Here is a 25278-nt window from a genome sequence, read left to right as displayed (position 1 = left end):
GAGACTCCTTGGTGCCAAAAACAAGGCTCCTCAATTAACTTTCTACATTATCAGAAGCGAAGTGCAAGCAGTGTTCCGAGTGAGCTGGTGACACGTGGCACATGCTGGTATCACTGCACAAAGAGACACAGTTGCTACTGTCCCTCGATGAGCAGGGAGCATTACTCTCTAGAATTACAAATCCAGACAATTTTATGCTTATTCTTAGGAAAGAGCATACAAATAATTTACCTCCCATAACAAGGAAGATTTACAAAATGCAGCTCCTATTTATTTATTTATTTATTATTTTAAGCACTATTACTACACTTTAGTCTCTACCAACTTTTAAACTGACAGATGAACATTGAAGTGTCATTTTCCCCCAACTCCAGCAAGATTTGTTTTTTACTACTGTATAATGTAGTAGTAAAACTCATTCAGCACATTCCAGAATCTGTCTTGCACACTATTTCCCAGGGCACAATTCCTAAAGTACTGGTTATTCAGGGAGACTGACCACACATAATCAGGCTCAGTCAGAGCAGGAATAGCATATAAAAACAAGCATTATCTGTATTAACATTTTGTCCGAAATGCAGTTAGCTGGAAACAATGTTCCTAATGAACGCTGATGTTTTTTGAATATGCAACAGAATCCGGTGCTCCATGAGGCACTTTCCTCTGTTAACAGTATCAAACAATATTAAGGTGTAACATAGGCTTTTTTCTTCTTTCTGAGGTATCTGGGAATATAGTTTCTTGTTACAACACTGCCACCATCAAGCCTAGGTGTCTTCTAAATCATGTCGAACATCGAGTCTGTATCTGTGGGCTAGTTCATTTGCACTGTACACATACCTGCTGCCAGCAAGTATTTCACCAATTCAAGATGACCCTCTTGAGCAGCTTCCATCAAAGGTGTTGAGCAACCGAGTTCTATATCAGCTCCTGCCTTAATAAGGAAGTCAGCGACTTCAGAAAACCCTCCACAGCATGCCAGAGTAAGAGCCGTTTCCTGCGTTTCTTCTGTCTGTGCATTTATATTTGCCCCTAGGAAACAAAACAGCTGTTTATTTCAACTGACCAGGCACAGGGTAGGAAGGTGAACGCTCATCGCCTCCACAGTTTGGGTGTTTGAGCTTTGCTCTGCAGTTACAGCCATGAGCAGCGACAGGCACATGCCACGTTGGAGGAATTTGCACAGCACACCTCATGGCAAACAGTCAACACTGCATTCTTCATAACGAATGCTCAAGAAACGACAGTGACCTCACCTTGTGCCAGCAGCAAGGCTACCATCTCTTCATGGCCCTCCCGGGCAGCTTCCATTAGAGGAGTGTAACCTTCATCATTAACTTCCTCCAGGTTAGCTCCCCTTTCAATCAGAAGAGCTGCTAGCTCCACGTGTCCACCACAAGCAGCCAGAGTGAGTGGAGATTCAAATGAATCTGCAGGCATATTCACTTGAGCACCACTGTCTAAAAGCAAGCGAGCCACTTCCACATGTCCGTCCTACAAAACAAAGGTGAACACAAAAATCAGAAACAGTTGAAGTCACTTGATGCTGTAGTTGCAACCACTATCACACTAGGTCTGAAAATGATCCTAAAAAGACAGGGTCTTTTTACTTATGATGGTTCAATTTATGACATGGTTATGGTAATACTCAGATTAAACTGACATCTAGGTTTCCACCCACACCTAAGTTAGGTTTAAATGCATGAGGAAAAAAAAAAAGAGCTAGATATATGTTTGTGGTTTTTTTTTTTTTCTTTCTTGGGGAGCAGGGAAAGAGTTACGGGATAAAAACTTTCTTAAATATCCAGCAAAATATCTGGGACACAAAAATAATACAGAGAGGAAACAAGTACCATAAGTAATAAACACACTACATGACCAAACCCCAAAACAAGCATCAGAAAAAAAATATTTTCTTTTTCTTTATAGTTGATTCATGGCTTCTACAGACAAAAAAAAAAAAGCTCCAAACGGCAGTTTCTAGATCCTGGGAAAGATACCTGCACAGAAACTGAAGTGGGTTACTATGAGGTAGGCAAGAGCAGGAGGGAAGACTCAAATAAATCTTAAAGGAGACTGAAAAGTGTCTTGAGGTAAAGCAATCTTTGCCATAGAGGGAAGAGAATAAGGATTGCCAGAGGAGGCTGTTTGAGCCCTTACCAATCAGAGCACAAATACAGCTGTCAGCTTCTCAAGAAACTATTACTAAACACCTCAAAGTTACTTGAAATAGAGCAGGTACCAAACATACATGTTTCACCTAAGGTATGGTTTGCAGACAGCCACAATACCTCTGAAAAGGGGAAAATGTAAAGAAGTTTTGGCATCAGAAAAGAAGAAACACTCACATGGTGTCTCCCTCCCATATAACTTTCCAAACTTGTGGAACAATTTGGAGAAGAGATCTTGGAAAAGCGAAACAGATTACAACCTACACCTGATGAAGGGGGAAGGTTCAAGTCGTGCGCAGAGTGCTCATGAGATATGGAAGGCCTGAGGGTCTAATCAGTGGACATTTCTCACTAGACCTTTCTTCAGCACACACAAGTAATAGGATAACTCCAGGATGGAAAGGGAACTCCAAGTAAAAGACTTGAATTGAAGCATGCTTTTTGTATCTATCAGTGGAGAGAAAACCACTTGCTGGCCTTGCATACTGTAGGTACACAGGTATTAGGTGCATCGCCTTGGTCCCTCCATTTGCCACCCAAAGAAATATGGGGTTCTTCCAGAAGGAGTAAACTGTCAGCTAGCTTTGATGGTTTAGAGCCCTGTGTCCTGACACAGTGGTTCTGCTGGGATTTGACAGTTAAGCTGGATTAATTCTCTAAACTACCCTCAACACATGCTGACAGATTTTGCTAGAGAACTAAAGAATACTTCCTCCCAAAGAAGACATAAAAAGGGCCAATTTCAGGAGCAAACAGATGTTTTTATGTTGTGCCCTTGGAAGGAAATCTAAATAAAGCTGGGCAATACTAAAGGGCAAAGAAAAGACACTAGAAGACCTCTCTCCGCCCAAGGTTCAAGCCAGTGCTGTCCAGGCTAGGGCAACTGATACCTATGGGTGATTTATAAAGTTACAAAGCTAAGAATTCCACTAATTCCCTAAATTAAAGAACTTCTTATGTATTAAGAACAGCAACCTCAAGCAAACTACCAGTTCCCCATACTGATCTCACCTGAATTGTCAGCCAGTAACTCAAACGGCTAACACAGAGCTACAGAAAAGGGGGCAAGAGGGATATCAAACACAACTCCTGTCAACACTTGTCTTAAGCTGACCACAAAGCAGGTAGTAAGTCACCTGAGACTGACAGCAATTAAGTCTGTAAATTAAAGACAGGCTGTTGTTCTCACAGAAGCTAGCTAAGAGCCAACAACAACCTCATCTAACTAAAGTCATTACCCTAGGTGTGGCACTCTGTCTCGACCAAAACATACCAGAACTCCGAGGCACTTACGATAGAGCTGGCGATCAGAGACCAGACATCTCAGCCTCCTGTATTTGCAGCATTCGTTAGTTGGAAAGCAGTGAAGACTGGGAAAAGTCACACTAATTTAGTGGAATGGTTCCCTTCTGCAAGGTTGCAGCCAAAAGATAACAAGGAACGAACTCCATCATTCGACGTGGAGTTGGGACTTGAAAGGATCAGTTTCCTCTCTGTTGCTTTTAAAGGCCAACACACACTCTGCAATGCAAACTAGTCTGAACCATCCAAGGGATAAAAACGTGCAGGCAATCCACACGACTTTACCTTCCCCAAGCGAGAGACGTCATAGCCTCCAAGTCAACCCAGTGTTCTATCACCATGAAAGCAGTGGGGGGGAAGACTAAACCTACCAGAACAGTGAGGCGATTCAAGCATTTCAAACATTCAGTTTGCAGTCACGCTGCAGTCTCCTTTAGGTGACAGCATACACCCATTGCACCGCGTCCTGCTGAATTCCGTATCGGCACTAGGCTCTCATACAGGGAAGACTATTCAAGGACACTATCACCATCTCACTATTGGAAGACTTCAACGCAGCTTGAGACGTTATAATCTGACCTTGCTCACTTGCATCATCACCTCACAAATGCACTAAAAGAACACTTGATCCTCCAGCTCTCAGAAGACCGGAGGAACATTGCAGCCTGTCTTCTAAGGATTACAGGCTACTGGGAGCAAATCAAGTTTTCCTCCTTTCACTGTGCTTCCTATGAAAACAAGGTCCCGGTTCTTTTTCCAAAGAAGTTCCCCAGCTTGAAGAATAGATAAAAGGTCCCCTAAGGTCTGAACAGAAATGGTTGCAGATATGCTTCGGCACAATAGCACACTATCAAGATGAAGCTCTTGGAATGGGAAGTTCTTCCTCAATGGCTGCTTTGAAATTATATGAGTTGCCCAAGAACTAAACTACTTTTGACCTACTGGTTTATTTTCAAAAGAAAACCCTCACAGTACCATTTACAGAAACCTAGAAGAGTGCAAACCATCTCTACATGCAAAACCCTTCCTGCAATGGTGAAAGGACAAGTGTAATGCATTAGTCATCCAGCTCAGCGCACTTCTGGAAGGCTCATACCACGCTGCTCTGAGACACCTTATTTATAAAGACAAAGGTGGAAAACTCACTCTTACACTGCAAAAGAAACAGTGACTTGGGCTCAATCTACTACTTTACTGCACTGCACATTAGTTACCCCTACATTTCACACAGGGAACATTTACAACAACACATCACCCCCCCAAAAATTAGAATAATTTTTCCCTGTGACCAATCAGGCTGAAAAGCTGGCCACCTGTGGTAACTACAATAAAGGCTTTCTTACAATACAAACTAACACACACGCGCAGACCCAAAACAGCTTGTTAGCAAAGGTTCACTTTATTTTATCATCTCTTTTATTCCCCTCTCTCATTGAAAAGGGAGTGGTACAAATAAAGGCTGTTTACCATGCAGGCCTCCATTAGCGCCGTGTGCATCTCATCTGTTTTATGTTCTTGATCAGCTCCAGCTTCGAGCAAAAACCGAACCATATCTAAATGGCCTTCAAATGAAACAGATCAAAATAAATAAGCATTTAATATCATAAACTTTTAGTAGTACAGACAATACAGTTAATGAAATCATTTCAATTTTCATAGTTTGCTATTACAATTTTTACAAACCTGCTCTTTTTAAAGTACTCTAAAAAATACCAGTGCAAAATGGACAGCCAGACTTTAGACAGTCTTTCCCAAAGACACTGCCCAACTATGAGACGAAGACAGACCTCTCTAATTCAAGTTTACAGAACAGGAACCTTTCCTTGTGGCTTCAAGCTATAGAAGACTGCTTATTCCTTATTCAACTGTACATATCATTTAAGTGTTCCAAGGCAGCATGCAATTGGGTATTATCTTTTAGAGATGGCTCCATGTAGATCTGAACTTAATCTGAAGTTTTTTAATCATAGCATTGACAGACATATTTCTGAGAACTACGATACACACATTATGTCATGTTATGTTATCTGACAGTATTTTTAAAAGCTTCTACTGAACTTTACCAATAATTGTTTTCAGATCTGTTATGGTTTCTGTCATTTTAGAATTTGTCCTTTACAAGTCATATGTTTTATCCTCACAACAAGTATCCTCCTCCAAGACAAGGTAGCTCAACCATCTTGCCAAAGATAACACAGGAGATCTCTAGTCAGTGAAGATCTGACATTACATCACTCTATTAAGTTTTAGGCCACAAGAAACAAGAATGTCCCTCCAACAGATCCAGGAGTACTGTTACTGAAATTCCTCTGTAAGGAACTACTATATGCTGCAGGAAATCCCCGACAAACCCAGATGCAAGTTCTCCGATGGGTTATACATACTATCCACCCTCCCATTCTAACCACAGAGGCAAAACCTGAAGTTACCATGACAATAACCTGCATCCTTAAATCTTCTATTAGGAGAAAAAACAACTGTTGGAAATTTTATGGAGGTTTTTGGAAGAAAAAAAAACCTTGGAAGCACCTTGGGATTATCATTGCACTAGGTTACTTTCTATAGAAACTTTAAACAGCAAAAGAAATTAAGTAAGAAGTCCCTACAAGTTCATAATACGTAACAATTCATAGATATCCTCCAAAATTACACTGAAGGAAAAGCATCCAGCAATAATACTAACATTTTCACCCCATTAGTTATTCCAGGAACATTCATTCTAACTTTGCATTTTCCTAACAACTAACAGAGATGTTTTCAGAACTTGCAGACAGTCGATGAGGGGAATCTGAATGAAACAGGGAATGCAGTAGTGGGGGAAGAGGAGAGTGGTGGTGTGTCAAAGCACAGTTTGGATGCAGCCAGTCACAAGTTTTCATCTGCAGCATGTTGAACACATGTCCAGCACATCTGGACACAAGTAGACAGGCTTAATACCACTACACCATGGATAAGCATTTTCTGACATCGAGTTTAAAACCAAAATCCAGTATTCCAAAGCTCTGAAGAAAATATTCAAAGTACGGCTGGAAGCTTTAGTTAGACCAATCCTAGCAAATAAATTTAAACAAAAATACAAAACAAGGCAAGAGACAATACCTTTATAGCATGCAAGTGTAAGTGCACTTTCTTTGAACTCGTTGGAGTGAGTGTTGATTCCTGCACCATATTCCAGCAATACTCTTGCAACCTCAACATGACCTGCACTGGCTGCTTCCATTAAGGGGGTATGCCCATTCTCATTGTGGTCTTCTATATTAGCACCGGCTTTCAATAGCACCTTCACTATGTCAACAAAGCCCCCAGCACAAGCGTAAGTGAGAGCTGTGTTCCCTGCAGAGAAGAAGAAGTTTACATGAAAGCCCTTTCCATCACCGACTCCTAGTACAGGAAAGGAAATTAGTTTTAACAGCTCTGAACAAAACCAAGTACATCACTAGCAGCAGCCTTTTACCTCACAGCAATGTTACTCCAGCCAATAACTTCAAACTGGGTATAAAATCCCAACACAACTATAATGTGCGAGAGTTTTAATGCTAAGCCAATATTACAAATTAGGATTTTTTTTCTTTGATTATTGTGCTTCCTACTTCAGCAGACACAGAGAGAACAAATGCACACACACAAACATCAATGAATAATTTTCATGCTCACTGTAGAGTTTGGGCCAGGGGGGTGTTTGGTTTTTTTTTGCCTAAGACTATATCCTGTAATCCGTTGAAAAAACTTTTACTGGCTGGATGAAAAGAAATTGATAATTTAAAACCCTGGCACTGGAAGTGACAGACAATCACATATTTGTGCTCAATTTTAAATGCTACAGTCAATTTTAAGGTAAGTTCTGCTTAATATGGCTAAGCATCAAGATAAAAAGAACACTTCACAGTTCAGACGCTGACTTTTTTAAAATCTGAACAAAGTTTAAGTTCTATCTTAATATTAGCAGAATCCAACTGCAGGTTAATACTCTCAGCAAGGTTAGTTAAGCTGTGGTCAAGCATCAGCAATGTAGACAACATTCAACGCTCAAAGAATTCTACCTCCTCTTGGGTAAAAAGCAACAGACTCAAGTAACTGGTCTTGACCAGCTGTGTCCTATGGTCTCCTTACTGGGTAATTCTGGATTATATAGTTGAGAAAAACTAAACTTCATGTATTTTTCTGGTCATCTAACACCACAGTGGTTTTCACAGGGACAGTGCTTTCCATTACAGTTTACATTAAAACCAATCTTTAATAATGGCCAGGTAAGGCTCTAAACACATCCACTATGTCTCTGGCCTATTCTTAATAGTTCCTGTTGTGTTTTCTTGTGAATGAAACTATCAGATAAAACCACAGATGTTCAGAACAGCTGCACATCTTATGTGCCAGTCTTATTAATTCTTTGTGCTCCTGCTCCCCAGTTACCTGTTGAAGACTGTGCGTTGACATCTGCACAATGAACAAGGAGAAGTTTAACAATATCTACGTAGCCTCCGCTGGCAGCTGCCATTAAGGGAGTTATGTCTCCTTTATTCCCTCGATCTTCAACGTTCGCATGCATTGCTAGCAGCACCTAGAGAGAAAAGTTCACTTTAATGACTAAATTGTAACACCAACATTTTGCTTTTAGTTCAGTGGAGCTTGTAAGAATGATTCCCCAGCCAGACATGACACCCCCTTGCAGTAACCCCCCCAATGGGGAAGCACAAGGGCACTCTCTAGGACCTTTTATAATTACTGCCTGCACTGTGCTCTGCTTCAGGAAACTATTTTTCTACATTTGTTCATATCTGCTAAAAATCAACATTTAGTTACAGTGTGATGCTGACATTTTCAAAAGTCTCAGGGCAATTCGCTAACCAGAAGGACAGCAGAGAAACTGTAAACTTGCATTAACGACCACAGCACACATTGGGCCAAGCTCACAGGAAGAGAGTTTTCTCCCTGTACTCTGGCCTGGCATGAAAACATGAAGCTGGCCACTTTCTGAGAGCTATCACCTAAATGTCTTCAAAGCAGCTCAAATTCTGCCTTTAGACACACAAGTATAAAAGCCAAAAATTAACACAAATTAATGCACTGTTGATGCAGATGTGATTAAAAAAAGGACTGAGTGACTGAGACGTGTTTTTAGAAGGTAACCACTAGCAGTGTTTGATTTTGCTGCTATTTTAGATTTTCTTGCAACGTCTGCTTGGCAGAACAGCTTGACTGCATCTAGAACAATGCCAGAAAGGTAGATACACCATAAAACACAAGATACATTCCTCAGACAAGTCCCTTGAACCTAAAGGCACATATGATGGCATTCTCCATCAAAAAGACAAACAATAACTGGAAGCCCACAATAAGCTGTATTAACTGATATTCTGTTTAGATCATAAAAAATTATTATAATCAGAATAGCTGAAATGTTTACCTATCAAAGAAGCCCCTTAGACAATTCCTCACAAAGGTTTAGTTGTGATTATATTGGTTACTTACTTGTGCCAATTCATAATAACCTGCTGAACAGGCCAAGCAAAGGAGACTCTCCCCTTCTTCAGTATGTTCATTTACGCTTCTTCCTTCATCCAGCAGCTTCCGGACAGCGTTTACATCCCCATCCGAGCATGCTTCTGCCAAACTGCGACTGGAAAATCAGTTATCACAGAATAAGCTCAAAATAAATCTGTGACAGATGGGTAGCTTTCCTATGCAAGGAAGAAGTCTTTACCTAAAGACTCCTGACATCAGTATTAAGCCTTACTAGAAAATATATCTTACAGATTTTTTTGAATGTATATATACACACACATTATTTCCATAGGTGAAACGGAGATAAAGACCCTGCTTATGTCTAAATTAGCTCTTGTCCTCATCAGCTGCTAATTCACATAAGCTCTCATATAGACTAGATGCAGAGAAGAACGCTCAAAACGAGGTAATTTGTGATGTTTGCAAGATACAGGCAAACCTGACGGATGCTCTTCACACTGCGGTGGAATGCCGGGTGCACAGAGGCTACGGCCACGACAAACTACTGGCTGTAGGCATCAAGGCACATTTCTAGTAGAGATAAAGCCAAAAATCGAACAGCCCAGTATCACAGAGACCACTAATGCTGAATACTGCAACAAGACAACCTTCTGACAGTTGCCCCTCCTCTAGTGGGGCTATTTCCTTCTCTGCACTAGCCCAAAGCTTGTTCCTTTCAATGGAAAACATCAGTTTGTTAATTTAAGCAGGCATTTCAAATAAATACCTTTACCTTACCTAAGGACAGCTTAAGGGAAGAAAGGAAGGAGCCTTACAGAAGTTTACTCTGTTTCCTTTCATGCATGTTAAAAGCACACTACAGAAGTTTTCAGATGGGTGAAATAAAGCAATTGAACTGTACATTTTTTTAAACAGCGATAACACAAATCCTGCACGGAACACTACTAACTCATCCTTAAAAAAAGCCACACAAGGTAATTACAAGCTAAGAGTTAGAAGGAAAAGACAAGACAAATCCCAAGTTCTTGGCGTCTAAAAGCTCACAAGTCTATAATCACTATTTCAACCATCACTAACCTCTGAAGTAGAGAGAAGAGCTATTTCCCCTGAGACCTAGGAAAGCTGACTAAACAAATCCTGAAAAAGGTGAGCGGAGCTTCAATTTCCTTCAAACCAAGTCACCTGTCCTTCAAATCTTTTTTTGTACAAAAAGAAAGTCTAACAGCAAAGACCACTGTTAAAGCGCTGCTAAATGCAAGTGTAAACAAGAGCAAGTCATGCTCAGTACCAACTCAGTTACACTTCTCCAGCTGATGATATAATTTTATTTAGAAAATAAATGCAAGGAACCATGGTCCCTCAGCCACTGGGAACCAAACCACAGCTAATGCCCTGGGGGGAGGGGGGAAGAGCCTTCGGTTATAAACAGTAGTGGGCTGTATGTGATGCATTCCTGTCGGTATGTTTTATTTGCAAGATATGGAAGCTTGTTTCTTAAAACAAAAGCTAGTACACTCAGATTCATTAAAAACCTCCAAATTCTATTTTTCTTCTGTAAAAGAAAGAAGTTCACCCAAGAAATTCACTCACAATGAAGAAAATATCCATTTGAGCACAAAATTCCCCCAGGAAAGCACACAAGTTTCAATTTTCAATTGTTCAAAGACTGTAATGGTTAAACCATGTTAAGTCCCCATTTTAAAAGGAACTTATTTGCCATATACCCCAAAATGAAATAAACTGTGCTAGCAGCTGCTAGATAAAAGCTGAGATCTGACCTGAAGAGAACATCCAGTGTCTGATCACTTACATTTGCATCGTCACCACTAAGTATTTTAAGCAAAATAACTGATATTTTGGTAAAGTTCACTATTTGGCTACATAGTCAAGCCCATATACTGAAGCAACGGGATCCCACTAAAAGGCAGCAGGACACTATCCAACCTGCCACCCTCTCCCGGGAGGCAGCAAGGGACAGCTGTGTGCTCACTGCACGAGCAAAGAGCCCTGCTGCGACCCACACACCCCCAGGCATTTACAGCCCAGGTGCCCGTGTTCAGCCGGGAGGAGAGGGTGGGGAGTCACGCACTTCTGCACACACATAGTCTAGCTTTTAGAAACGGGAGCCACCCAACACCATAATCTGCAAGACAAACCCTCAAACAGATCCGTCATTCTCAGAAGATGACCTTAAGCCACCTTGTATAATACAGAACTGCTGTGAAACCAAATACGCTCTGGGAAAAAGCTATTAAAACCAAGACTCGGAGTTGATTCTAGTTGACCCAGACACTTCAAGAGGTCTCACAGTTTGCTCTCTGCTCAGGTTCCTTTTGAGGTATTTCTAAGACATTTTGTAAAAGTGACAAGAACGCCACTGGGATGCTCTTCCAACTGAAGCACAGGGTGCTGTTGACCTTTGCTCCAAGGGTGCATTGCTGGCTCATGTTTCACTTGCTGTCCACCATGAAACTCAGGTCTTTTTCTCCGAAGTTGATTTCCAGCTATTCAGCCCTCTCCATCCATACCAATGCACAGAGATATTCCTCTCCAGCTGCAAGGCTTTGCATTTCCCTTTGTCAAATTTCACGAGATTCCCGCTGACCTCTTTCTCCAGCTTGTGACGGTCCCTCTGAGTGGCAGCACAACCACCTGGTCCACCAGCCACTCCTTTCAGGTTTTGTATCATCTGCACATTTGCTGAGGATGCACTCTGTACCATCACGCAGGTCACTGATGAAGATGTTAAACAGTACTAGCCCCAGTATCATCCCCTGGAGTACACCACTAGCAACTTGCCTTCACCTGGACTTTGTGCTACTAACAACTCTGAGCCGAGTAGTTCAGATAGTTTTCAATCCACCTCACTGTCCACCTGCCTGGCCTGTACGTCATCAGCTTGTCCCACGGGATGCTGTGGGATACAGCGTGAAAAGACTTGCTAAAGTCAAGATAAACAGCATCCACTGCTCTCCTCTCATCTACCAAAGTAGCCATCTCATTGTAGAAGGCGATCAGGTCAGCCTTGATCTCTCCTTCGTAAAACCATGCTGACTACTTCTCATCATCATTTTGTACTTACTATGTTAAGAAATGGTTTCAAGTAGGATTTGCTCCATCACCTTTTCAGGTGAGGCTGACCTGCTTATAAGTCCCTTGGATCCTCTTTCTTGCCCTTCTTGAGGACAGTGGGGATGTTTGGCTTTTTCCAGTCCTCCAAAACCTCCCTCATTCCCCATGACCTTTCAAATAAATTGAAACTGGCCTCGCAGTTACATCAGCCAGCTCCTTCAGTACTCTTGGATAAATTCTATTAGGTCCCATGAACTTGCCCACTGGACTATGTCCAACCTGTTTAAATGCTTGCTGACCTGATACCAACCAAGGGCAAGCCCGGCTTGGTCCAGACCTTCCTGCTCATCTCAGGGGCTTGGGATTCCTGAAAGCAAACCTCACCCGTAAATCCCAAGGCAAAGGCACCATTCACTACCTCTTCCTCTACTGTGTCTCCATCACTAGTCCCCTGCCATATTCTGAGGCAGGCCCACATCTTCCCTCATCTTCCTTTTGCAGCTGATACACTCACACTAGTATCTCTTGTTGCCTTTCATGCCCTTTGCCAGATTCACCTCCAGGTGGGCTTTGGCTTTCCTAACCACAGCCCTGTATGCTTAGACATTGTCTCTATATTCCCCATGGGCCACCTGGCCTGCTTCCACCTCTTACATGCTTCCTTTTTCTGTTCAAGCATGCTTCCCCGGCATATTTTCATCTCTTCATGTTTTGATCCACAAGTAATTTCTCCAGCTTCAGTTAGGAAATGAAGCTATATTTGTCTATATTTGTATTTACATTTTGAGCAATGACTCAAGACTACTGCCCTTATTGTAAGCACTTTGTTTTGCAAATCCCAACTCTGAATTTCAAGAGGACATCCATATGTAAGAAAACTTAAGACTTCCAATTTTTAATCCTAGATCTGAAGTTCAACAGTATATGCAGTCACACCATCCCAACAGGTTAGGAACTATTTGCATCACTTGTCAGAGTAGAAAATATTTCAGGACCCCTGAAGATGCTTTGAAATTAGCAACGTAGAAGAAAGCTTTTGACGAGACAGGACAAATCCTCAGTCCTGTCATCATGGGAGTTAAATGCCATCCTCAATTCTCAGTTACAAAAAGTTATCAGATAATATAGTTTAATTTTCCCCTAAGTTCCTGAATAAGATCCTGGGGCAAATCACTGCCCTTTAAGTATTAGCATTCTCTTCCAACTTTTAGTACAATGAACCAGATTCATTAGTTTCCAACAAAGTATGCTGAGGCAGTAATTAGAGAACTATCACCAAGTCTCTACAACTAAGAATTTAACCTGTTTTTGAAAAAGAAACGAACTGTCTAGTACACAGAAAGAGCAGCAGGTTAGAAAGTAACATTTTTTTATACTTTTCTCTTACACTTTGAAGCCAATAATCTGATGGGACAGTAGTTACACCTTCAGGCTCAGAACTTTGCTTCTGCTAGTAGTAGAGCATATACATTACCAAGTAGTAACTATAAAATTAACTGAATTCGAAATGAAAAATACAAGCTTACATTCTACAGCTGGGAAACTGGGGGTGGGGAGGGATCGATACATACTTGTCCACTTGTCCTGCATTGTGATTGTTCTCTGCTCTCATCCGCGTCAATGCAGCAGCAGCTTCATCCAGCGCACAGCTGACAGAGGACGTCAGTCTCCGGAGAACCTCGGGATCTGCGAAGGCTTTGCCATCGGCAGTGGACAATTTACCAATTCCTTCAGTGTACGTTCGTTCATCAGTCAGGTTAGTAGGAAAGTCACACAAAAGAAATGTAAAGACACTGTTTTAGATTTCAGCCACATGCACTATTAGTTAAAAATCATTTGCAAACATGCCAGAAAATCAGCTACTTAAAAGTAACTGTTAACATTTGCCTAGGACCTGAACACTTAATTAACTATAATATGGCAGTAAGAAAACTATATTTCAACTGGCAGCTTCATTACCTGTGCCAAATTCACAACTCATACCCTTGGAGAATGAAAGGAAAAAAAAAAAGTCTTGGGGGAATCAGGATAAATCCAGGGGTCAAGCCCAAAAGCAGAAGTTTGAGAAACAGGTATTATTCTACAGGCTTGGTTTAATATTTTCTGAATGTGAAGAATTTTCCAATTTAAAATTACACCATTTTAAAATGACACCTTTCCCACCCAAGTCCACCCAAAACGAAGTGGATCTAGCTCTAACTACTTTTTCTTAAGAGTAGGAAAAAAATTTTTAAAAGTTATTAGCTTAAATTCCCAATAATTTAACATTCTAAACTGCACAGCTCTAGCTACAGGCTCAAAAGTTATGAAACAAAATTTCAAATATTTTAAGTATACTAGAAATCAGTGCCCCCTCTACACTAACATTGCACAGTAGAAATGTTTAGACGCAAGGAACTTCTATAACAGTTTCTTTTTTCAAAGCAGTTTCTTTGCTGCAAGACTAGAGCTGAAGGCCACCACAGAACAGCACGTAAGAAGGTATTTATCCCACTCATTTCCATGGCTGCTACAAAATCATGGTAGAGCTGTGTAGTTTTACTCCACAGAGGAGTAAAGCACAGTATAGTTCAGCACAGGCTATTTTACATATGCAAACATCACTGCACAGTTGCCTCTGGAGTGTAGGCAGGGCTTATATTTGCATATACAAATGTGCAAATAGTGTAAAGAAATGCGCTGATGAATAGTAACCCCCTCTACAAAAAAAAAAAATATTCAATTTCACATGTTACAAAAAGTAAATGGTTACAGGATTATAGATTAGCTATCTTCACCAGGGATGAACCAGTAACTTCTCAATTCCTTAGCTGCTAAAAGGGTCAAATCAGATATAAACCTCTGAAAATAATGCATCTTACACCTCAGAAGATTTGCTATTTGGTATGTGCATATCTCTGCAAGATTGAGTTACACCATGTCTCCCACAACCCAGCTTGTAATTCTTACAGACTAAATACTGAAATCATACTTTAAAAGTTTCAAACTTTGTCTTCAGACAATATATTTCCCCAGTTTGAGAGCATCCAATTTGTTTCTCATTAACGTAAAAATCAATACTTACCAGATTTCTCCACCCTGAAAAGAATTTAGGCCAGCAGATCCCAGGCACAGTGTTACACTACCCTACAGCACTGCTGGTAAGGGTTGGCTCACAGCACTCATACTCGGTGTTGCTGGAAATGCTGCAGAGTCCCCATCCTGCCATCGAGGCAGACACCTACGATGGGGGGCAGAAGTTTACTTGGCCGACTGAAACTGAGCACGGGCTATGAAGCTGCTTAAGATGCTCAGTCAGATCCAAGTGCGCTACCTCCTTGACTCCAGCATCTGGATCACTTCAGCATTGTCGAGAGGCTACGAAAACCAGTTTATAATAATTTACCCGCTCCACAATAAAATGAGAAATGACAACTAGATCTGTCTACACTACACCCATCTGGCTTTTGAAGATTGTCTACTGCACTGCAGGGTAATCGTAGAGAAACGCAGGGCCACAGACTCTTTAGTCCACGTACCTGAAGAGGCTACCGGCCACACCGCCCCCTTCCACCTCCCAGCTGTTGAGGCCACAACCCTTGTAGCCACGGCTGTTCCATATAGCGAGGCTATAAACAAGCAGCGTCACGCCACAGCTCACACCTCACGTATCAACATAAACTGCACTTGTTGTTGGTTTAAAGGGGGATGCAAGTCGTGTCGGCTCTGCAGTTGTGGCAGGTGGGACAGCGGGGGACAGTCACTGCGACACTGCGCCCAGGCACCAATTTAGTACCAAACACAGAGAGAGTGATAGTTTTTACATAGATCTGCTTCCCCAGGACAGCTCACAGAGTAACCACACGGATGTTTACACTAGCTATTTCTGGTGGCAGTGCTGGCTTACACTAGCTTGCAGTGTACACAGTAGTGCCTAAGGAAAGAAAGGGAATTAAGTCTTCACAACTCAGCACTGAGGCCTCGTCCAGGACCACTGCAGCCAAAGCTGAACACCACGGTAAGCAAAGTGGAAAAATACTTGAGAGAAATCCACAGGATTTAGGAAAATGATGCCTGAGCAAAGTCTAAAAAAAAGCATAGCTTTAGCTTACACAGAGCAGCACAACAGTAGTTTCCCTCCCCTGAGAAGGATCTCATGAAGGAGCTGGTAACCAGCTCTACTGCTGGCAAAAGAACCGGGAAATAAGTAGCCCAGTCAAAAAAACAAACCAAACCAAATCAACGAAAACAACAACAAAAAACCCCAAAGGACCTGGCTATCTGAAACTACACTGGGTATCTCAATTGTTTCAGCTCACTAAGGGAGTACATCAGACAGGTGACCTCGACAAGCTTGACTATCCTCTCCATTCTTCAAGTTTCCTTGTTGAAGCATTCATACACGGGATTTCTGAAGGCAAGAGAAACCCCACCACAGACCTAAGTCCTATGTCCTATAAAGACAAATGAACCTCAGCCACTGCAGAGCTCCTGCTCCAAAGTACGTTTTCATGGATTACTGCTGGTGGTCTCCCGCAGGACTCACCAACCACAGCTCGCTGGCTCTTCCTTCCAGCTAGTAAAGCACACATACAGCTCACTACAGGTTCCTACTTTGTTCCAAAAAAGGTGCTATAACCACACCAAGGACTTTCGGAGGGTAAGCTCAAGATGCCTTTTATTTACCTCACCAGTGAGGGCTCAACCCAGGTGCCATCCCCAGCTGTTAATTTCATACTTTTTTTTTATATTGCACATGCCAAAACTAATCAACAGCCACAGAAGACATCAGAGCAGACATTTGTTAGGCTGGGTGGAGAAAAAGGAGACAGACTGCCAGAATCACCACTGCAGGCACCCATTCATTGGTTTCCCTCTTGCAGGTTTACAGCACCATCTAAATAACTGCTCAGTTTTTACTTCGCTGCGATTTAGGATGACTATGCCAGAAACTTATTGCTGTAACACTCACTTATCTTTTAATCTTGAATTTAATTGGTTTTGTGTCCATAACCATTTGCTCTTGTGTCCCTCTCCCAGGTGTTTAAGACACCTCATACACACAGCGACAGCAACAATCTGATCTACATGCAGGTGCTGGACTAAAACTTCTTGTCTCCTCCCACCCAACAAATACCGAAAGCATCCTCAAGATCACCCTCCACATTTGCTCAAATTCATCCTTCTTGCACACCAGTGATCACGATTTCTCACATTATTACAGTCTCACTGGTGTGTTGCTGATTACTGCTCTGACACTGCCTGACCCGAAGCCCACTGTTGGACATTCTGGGCTTCCTGGGGGCAATGGCACATTTTCAGGAACACAAGCCACCACAGAGGCTGTGCAACGTCATCTTTTCATGAACTGATCACTGTTGCAGGGTAAGACTGAAAAGAGAATATGGGCGCCAATGTGGGCTGTTTGTCATTGAGAACAGTCTACAGTCACTAAGCATATGGAGATGATGACGTTCCCAATGCAAAGGTACATAGAAGGTTCCTAGAAGGCACAGGCTTTACAGTAATACCAAGCAGCATGGCCCTGGAAGTCACTATTTTGTCCTGAACAAGAGACTACTGGAAGGATAGAGAGAGACTCTCACCTGTGATCTTACTGGTTTTCCCTCAAGTGTCCACAGCTAGTCCCCATTCCGTCTGCCTTTGTGGGGCAGTTCTTTAGCTGAGCACCTTCTGCTGAAGCCACGTGCCAGTGTGTTCACAAACCCTGGCAGGGACAAGGCCAGCAGCGTTATCCAACAACTGAAAAGACAGCTCTTAACCATCCCTGGGAACAGGCTGCCCAGAGGCGTTGTAGGTACCCCATCCCTGGAAGCGTTCAAGGACAGGTTGGACAGGGCTTTGAGCAACCCGACCTAGTGGAAAATGTCCCTGCCCAGGGCACAGGATGATTTTTAAAGGTCACTTCCAACCCAAAAAACATTCTGTGACTCTATACTCTTCTCTGACTGGAAATAGATGACCTAGCTCCTCCCCATCCAACACATCAACACACTGGAGATCTCTAAATGAGAGAGAAAAGTATGAATTCTAAGATCTGCAAGCAGATCAGTCCTTCTACGGGGCCACAAATCACCAATTCTACAGTACCCAGATTCAGGCTGCATCTGAAAAGGGTTTTTCCACCAGTTTAAACAAGTCAACAAAATTCAGCAGTTTAACAGAGATGCAATGTCCAGCACAACTGATTCCTATCTAACTAGGTTGAGTCTGGAGCAGATGACTTTTTTTTCCCCTAAAGCTACTATGGCACACAGCATGACTGAACATAGCAGCAGAGAGTCCCAGATGTTCCACAAGTTAGTGCCATACTAGTGAACTATTTAAATTAGCTTGAAGTTGGTTATAGAGGTGTATTAGAACAAGAAGCTCACCTTTCAAGGGAAAATTTGCTCATCAGATACACACCTATGTACCTATAACCAACACTCTGATTTGAAGCACGGGCTTCCTTATTGACCTTCAGACTCATCAGGATATTCCTACCATGTAACTACCAAGGTTAGAGTTTTAGCGTAACCTGGAATGAGCTGGTAGCCTCTCAGCGGGATCTTCCTCAGTTTAACGAGTCAAAGATACAGATATCACTGCAGGAAAAAACACCAGCAGGTTTGTGTCCTTGGAAAGCTCAGAAGGGCAGGACCTTGTACTGCTGGTGTGATTCTGCCATGAGGAATCAGGGATTAGATTCTCTGAAAACCACGTCTGTGTATTTTCACAATTTGAACACAGAAGTTGAAAGCCGTGGATAAATCTTGAAGAACCAACATGAGTAACCTAGGCCAGAGTTGTTTCAAGTTCACTGCAGTAAAGGAACAAGTCAGATATCCCCACTCAAGCAACCATTCCCTTCCCTTCTATTTCAAGAAAAGGAACATTCTCACAGGAGCATCAGTTGCTCTGCCCTCCCCAACCGGATAAAGTTAATAACAAGGATAAAGAAAATAAGTGTAGTTTCTAGCTAGTAGCTCATAATTATCACCATTTAGAACATCTTAAAAAAATCAGTCTGGTACAGAGCCCCCAGTTACATCCCTCATACCACACACAACTGGTGTCAACATACGCTTTGAACATCAAAGGAGATTGTTCCAGAGATCAACAAATCTAAACTCAAGAGGTAACGTCCAACAATCCTCAAAAAAACCTGCAGATTCAGTGGTGATTATGCTCCTTCCCAGTCAGTTCCAGCACACCGTATGGTCTAACACACACTTGAGGCCATTCACCTTACGATCTCACATTCATCACAAAGTCTAACTCAGCTTCAGCTCACATGGAATCATCTGCTGGTCCCAGAAGGTTAAAGGGATGCTCTGTTTCCTTAAGGTCTTACATCACTTGTCCTTCAAAGGCAGGTTTTGATGGAAATGTGGACAGCTTTAAAAGCCCAAAAGAAGAATGAAATGAGAATCGTGGCCCAGAAATGTTTGGGTTTTTTTTTTTAAATGGTATGTCAAGAACCTGCTTTAATCAGCATGGTGTATGAGTAGCATCTCAAACAAGGTGAAGAGGGTTCAGGAGAGAGGGGACTTTGTTTTAGCTTCTTTATTGGAAACCCATTCAGAGAAATTGAGATGTTCTAGACTCTGAAAAGTAACTGCTACAGGCTTGTGTCAACAAGCAGTAACTCTACCATAGAAGTATTAATTCTCGCACATCACACAGGTGCTCTCACAAGACAAGAAGGCAACAAGCAGGACTGAGCATACCCTGTTTTGAAAGGTCTCCGGTGGCTTAACTCAAATTCTCAACACAGGTATGGCTGCCCTAAGAGCACATCAGGGGAATTCAGTTCAGGCATGTTATGAGTAGAATCTAAGAGAAGATTTCCTAAAGAAAAGAGATTTCTCAAGACCTCATAATCCACGTGTTATGTTTATTTCTGGTAATACTTAGGAGTAGTGCAGCATCCGCAGAAAATTACCACTTACTATTTTCTGTAAATTCTAGCAGTGGCGGAAGCGAGCAGAGATGGTATCAGACGTGTACCGAACAGCAGGCTGCTGCTCGCTGCGATGGCATCACTTCTGCTCTGTGTATGCTAACAGAAAGGGATTTCCTAATTTCCCATATAACTAACAAAAAAGGGTGCACTTCGCTCCACTCCAGTGATGTAAAAATATTTTCCCAAACGCCAGGTTGGGATTACATCGTTTTCAGAGCCAGTAAACTGAAGTATAGTGTTGTCAGCACAGCCACCAAGACCCACATAAATCTTCTGGCAAACCCAGGCAAACCCTGCGTCACCTCTAACCTGCTGCCCGTGTTTAACGCCTAAGCAAGGTTTGCAAAATTCTAGTGCCTTGAACAAGTCACTTCAGTCAGCGGCCAGGTGGTGAAGCAACTGGAATTGGCGAGCCCAGCACGGCCACCAAGAGCACACTCACTGCCAGCCCTGTGCCTGCTCCGCTCAACTACTGCACGGTGCTCCCAGCACGGCCGCTGCCGCTAAGAGGGACGCGGGCACAGATTATGTGATCACACAGCAATGGACAGACAGACAGACAAGCGAGATCCCAGTAAGGACACAACACACATTATTTCAGCCCATCTAAACTGGGAATGGGTCGTGTTGGCTCTGTTTTCTTGCAAAACACAGTCCAAAGCCAAGCAAATCAAAAGGAATAACCATTGTCAAGTTTCACTGTTTCTGCATCAAGATATCTAATTTACAACGTCAGAATGAGGGATATAACGTATTTACAATTTTTTGAATATATTTTAAATATTTAAATGTGTTTTCTTGTATGCTGATTGCTCCGACTAAAGTCCTCAAGGAAGAAAGTACACATTGAGTAGTGCTCTTTGTATATAGGAATTAGAAAAATACAGTTAAAGTTTTAAACCCTTGTTATTGAGTTAAGCATGCCATACTTGAACTGCCCTATGATTCTGGTGAGCTTTTGAAGAATTCACACAATATTTACAGACCCGAATCACATCTAATGCAGTACCCAGGACCACGTGTGAAGGGAGACCTTCAGGACCTTGTAATCCGAGGATGCACTAAGTGTTGTACCGAAAAGTGCAGAAATTTTGCATCTGGAATATCCATAACAAAAAAACCCCAAACCACACCACCAAACTCGACCAGTTACTTCAGACACTGTACTTTGCCTTACCTGCCTACATTTCATTGCTAACATTTTCTGTATAATGACATAAACCCTGTTCAGGAATAGCTGATTCTACTTTGCCTTTCAAGAAACCCACATTTTGACACCAATTTCATAGCACACAAGTCCTCTCCTGACACACCTGCCCTTTATAAATACACTGGGAGCAAAAACCCCTTTACCATAACTTTTTTTTACCTCATCTTTTGCATCATTCAGAAGAAAGATGAACTTTGAACAGAAATGCTCGTTCAAAGTTTTTGAATTCTCACTCCTGACATTTAAAATGCCATACACAGAATCACACACAAAATCAACCAGGTTGGAAGAGCCCTCTGGGCTCATCGAGTCCAACCATTGCCCTGACACCACCATGGCAACTAGACCAGGGCACTAAGTGCCATGTCCAGGCTTTTCTTAAACACATCCAGAGATGGTGACTCCACCACCTCCCTGGGCAGCCCCTTCCAATGGCTAATGACCCTTGCTGAGAAGAAATGCTTCCTAATGTCCAACCTGAACCTCCCCTGGCGAAGCTTGAGGCTGTGTCCTCTTGTCCTATCACTGGTTGCCCGGGAGAAGAGGCCGACTCCCACTTCACTACAACCTCCCTTCAGGTAGTTGTAGACTGCACTAAGGTCACCTCTGAGCCTCCTCTTCTCCAGGCTAAACACCCCCAGCTCCCTCAGCCGTTCCTTGGAGGTCAGACCCTCCAGACCCTTCACCAGCTTGGTCGCCCTCCTCTGGACTCGCTCCAACATACTTCCATGTTGCAACAAGCTTGCTTATAATCTTACCCTATCATCCCAATCCAAGAACACTTTGATTATGGTCTGGCACATCCTCGAGAAGACATCTAAGGCACTTGGCAATACCCTTTCTAATCACTACAGAACAGATTATCACACATTACTGTGCCACTGGGTATGAGATTACCCACTAGTGCCTAAATAAGCACGCAATTTCATAGATAATATGAATCTCTAAACACCAATAATGATTTTGAACAAGAAAATATCATTAACTACATTGGGTGGGTCTCCCTTCCTGCTCTGGATTCTTCCTAAATCAGTCTTTCTGCACTGTATAATACTCAAACTCAAAGATAGGAAACCTTAATCCCTATTTAACAGAAAGCGTTACTCCCAAAAGACATATGTGAACACAAGTCAAAGGAGACAAAATTATGGTGATGCATATTGGTCATATCTTCAAAGGCCTGATCAATCCTTGTTCAGACTAAACTAGTTCCCTAGCCCATCTTCAGCGGCCAGTAGCAGGAAAAAAAATATAACTATATCCCTGCTCTCTAAGTGCGTCTATACATTGCCCATGTGCTTAAATTGTAACTCAGCTGACCATTACTAAACTTCTTGCTGAAATTCACAACGCTCCCTCAAATACAGCAGGGGTGGATTATTCAAGTTGACTACATGGCATATATGGCGAGTTTACAGGTCTGATTTTTGTGCTCCTTATAGTCTCCTTTTTACTAGGGCAAAATAAGGTACCCAGGGGATTTGTCTTACAACCAGCCATATCATAACTGAAAGATTTTTCCTTTCCAACAAATACACTTCTCTAAAGGCTCTACAACAGCACCTTCCAAAGTTTTTGAACCTCGATTAGTGTCAGCCAGTAACGTTTCTGGAAGGCTAATAGCGTTCTTTCCTACTGTGCCGATTAAAAACCAACCTCTCGAAAGGCAGGGCCGTTCCCTGGGAAGCAGGGCTCCGGATCTGTGCAACCACCACAGTGCTTCAGACCGCACCTACTGCCCTGGCTTGCTCCGGGATTTTCACAACGCGAGTAACTCCTCCTGGGCAGCACTGTCAGCTTGCCTGAGCAGGCTGCAGCTTGATAGCTTCCTCAGCAGATGATTTATCACCTGATAAAACCCAACAGAAAACCCAGGGTAGGGGAATGTCCCTCCTGATTGTATTCTGCTGTATTGACCAGATTTCAGCTCAATGACATGCCCTGATTTTACAAGGGCAAGTAGTGACAGGACGAGGGGGAACGGTTTTAAACTGAAAGAGGGGAGATTGAGATGAGATATAGGAAGAAATTCTTTCCTGTGAGGGTGGTGAGACCCTGGCCCAGGTTGCCCAGAGAAGCTGTGGCTGCCCCCTCCCTGGCAGTGTTCAAGGCCAGGTTGGATGGGGCTCGGAGCAACCTGGTCTGGTGGAAGGTGTCCCTGCCCGTGGCAGGGGGGCTGGAACTAGATGGGCTTTAAGGTCTCTTCCAACCCAAACTATTCTATGATTTCACGATTGAAATGGTAACCCTGAAGTTTACTCAGCTTATTCGTTGCCACAGAGGTTTAGCTCCTTGGCTGTTTTCTGTTGCTATTGGTAAACCTATCCAGGTGTGAAAGTTCGGGTACTACAAAGCCAATGTAACATATCAAAAAACAGAGCTTGTCTGCTACCCCAAAATGTCTTTCCAAGATAAAATCCAATGAATAAATATTTAAACTCCCCTCCCCGAAGTCATGATAACTCAAAATCAAGCATTGGTAAGATGCCAGCTTCTAGGTCAGATAGAAAAGTCTTTGGACAAGTGTGAAGTCTTCTGTTGGCTATTCCTTCCCCACTTGCAAGGGCCGGATTTTGGTGGGGGGAACTCAAGCTATAAGAGACTTCAGTGAGAGGTCATGTTCATTTCCTCACTACAAAATGTACCACCTAGAAGGGATTCTTTCATACAAAACGAGATTTTAAGTTTTAAGTTTTGCCAACACCTTCCTGAGATTTAAAAAAAAAAAAGTTCAGCACTTTTGCCGGAAACAGATCATGCAACAAGGTAAAGGAAGCATCTTTCTGACACGACATGGTGGGTGAGCAGATCACCACTGTTATACTCAAAAAATCTCAGTCCAGAAACCGTTTAGAACGGACTAAGCTGTTACTGTGTCATGGGATGCCTCCAAATAAAACATACAAGCAAAAAATCATGCAGAGCTATCACCCAGTCCCCTCCTGTGTGCAGTCAAAGCTAGCCATGAGCCTTCCTAATGCTTCAGTCCTTTACACCGATGTATTTGCAGAGCAGTTACAGCATTTCTTAGCAAACTAATCCCTATCAAGAAGCTGCTCCACAGCAGCCAAGCCCTGTAACGAGCACTGACATACCTCTACCCAGGCAAAAGCTTCACGCACCTTCACACAGCACACGATATAACCGCTGCTTCAGGGAAGGCATGGCTATTGCTCAGGTACCTCAGAGCTGGATCACGTGCATTAACTGAATTTGGCACTTTTGGGATGCCTTGAGTAACCGTGCCTGGCCAGTTAGCCCATCAGATATCTCAGAGAAGGGCTGTGGTCACAGAGTGCAGAGTAACTGCAGAAGGTCTCTGCAGTAGGTCTAGCTCTTTCTAGAAGAGCTGGTCTGACTCTGCCTACGCTGTTCAGTCGTTCAATCCGGTACCTCCTACCGTATGCCTGGAAATCCCATACAGCTACAGAAAAACTGCAAACTCTCCCAGCAGAGAACCTGTAGAGAAGAAAGAGCAGACTTCCCCATGCACAGTGCCAGCAAACAGAGGATAAGCTCAGCGTAGCTTAGGCACTTGGTGCCAATCCGACGGCAGAAAGGCTCAGCTTAACTCCTTGAGTAAGCCTTTGCCATCTTCCAAAACACAATAAAAGAATTCTCCTGCAAACAGTTCTGCTGGCTTAATGTGTCACCAGGAGCTGACCCCGGCGGCAGAAAGGAAGCATTCATTACTGTGCCAAGGAAACCTGATGTTGTGCCCAACTTCAGACCCAAAAGGGTGAAACAATCAGACAATCAACGGCAGCACTACTATTTAAAATCCTGGCACATCTGAAACACGCCCTCAAGATGGCAAAAGGCTTGTAAAAATAGAGAAATTTGGTTTGACTGGGGAAGGAGAGGAGGAAGGTGGCAAATCCCAAATCGCTTAGGAGAGAAAACCTGCCAGGGAAAGATGAGAACATCTCTTGATGGCAGCCTCAGACCGAGGCTAAACATGTTTATTATGTAATGGTGAACTATTTCGACCACAACTAACTAAACCCTGCAAAAGTTTAACCTTCCCGCCCAAAAAAATGCTATTTTTTGCTTAGCTAGATCCCCCAGGAAAACAAGTTTGGTCCTGTGAAAGTTCTCATTCAGAAGACATT

General features: G+C 42.7%; 1 protein-coding gene across 8 annotated transcripts in view; it reads right to left on the bottom strand.

Annotated features, from left to right (window-relative positions):
* ANKHD1 (ankyrin repeat and KH domain containing 1) overlaps positions 1-25278 on the bottom strand; it is a 120999-nt gene that overhangs the window by 63944 nt on the left and 31777 nt on the right. For all 8 annotated transcript variants that reach the window (XM_068417298.1, XM_068417300.1, XM_068417299.1 and 5 more), the window contains exons 3-9: positions 13580-13736; positions 8943-9090; positions 7884-8031; positions 6573-6806; positions 4941-5035; positions 1257-1494; positions 841-1032 (exon numbers count right to left, since the gene is read on the bottom strand). In XM_068417298.1, the coding sequence (XP_068273399.1) occupies positions 841-1032; positions 1257-1494; positions 4941-5035; positions 6573-6806; positions 7884-8031; positions 8943-9090; positions 13580-13736 (1212 nt within the window). The remainder of the gene's footprint in view (positions 1-840; positions 1033-1256; positions 1495-4940; positions 5036-6572; positions 6807-7883; positions 8032-8942; positions 9091-13579; positions 13737-25278) is intronic.

Source organism: Nyctibius grandis, chromosome 22 (assembly GCF_013368605.1).
Source record: "Nyctibius grandis isolate bNycGra1 chromosome 22, bNycGra1.pri, whole genome shotgun sequence".
In the NCBI taxonomy this organism is placed as follows: domain Eukaryota; kingdom Metazoa; phylum Chordata; class Aves; order Nyctibiiformes; family Nyctibiidae; genus Nyctibius; species Nyctibius grandis.
This window is presented reverse-complemented; position numbering and strand designations above follow the sequence as displayed.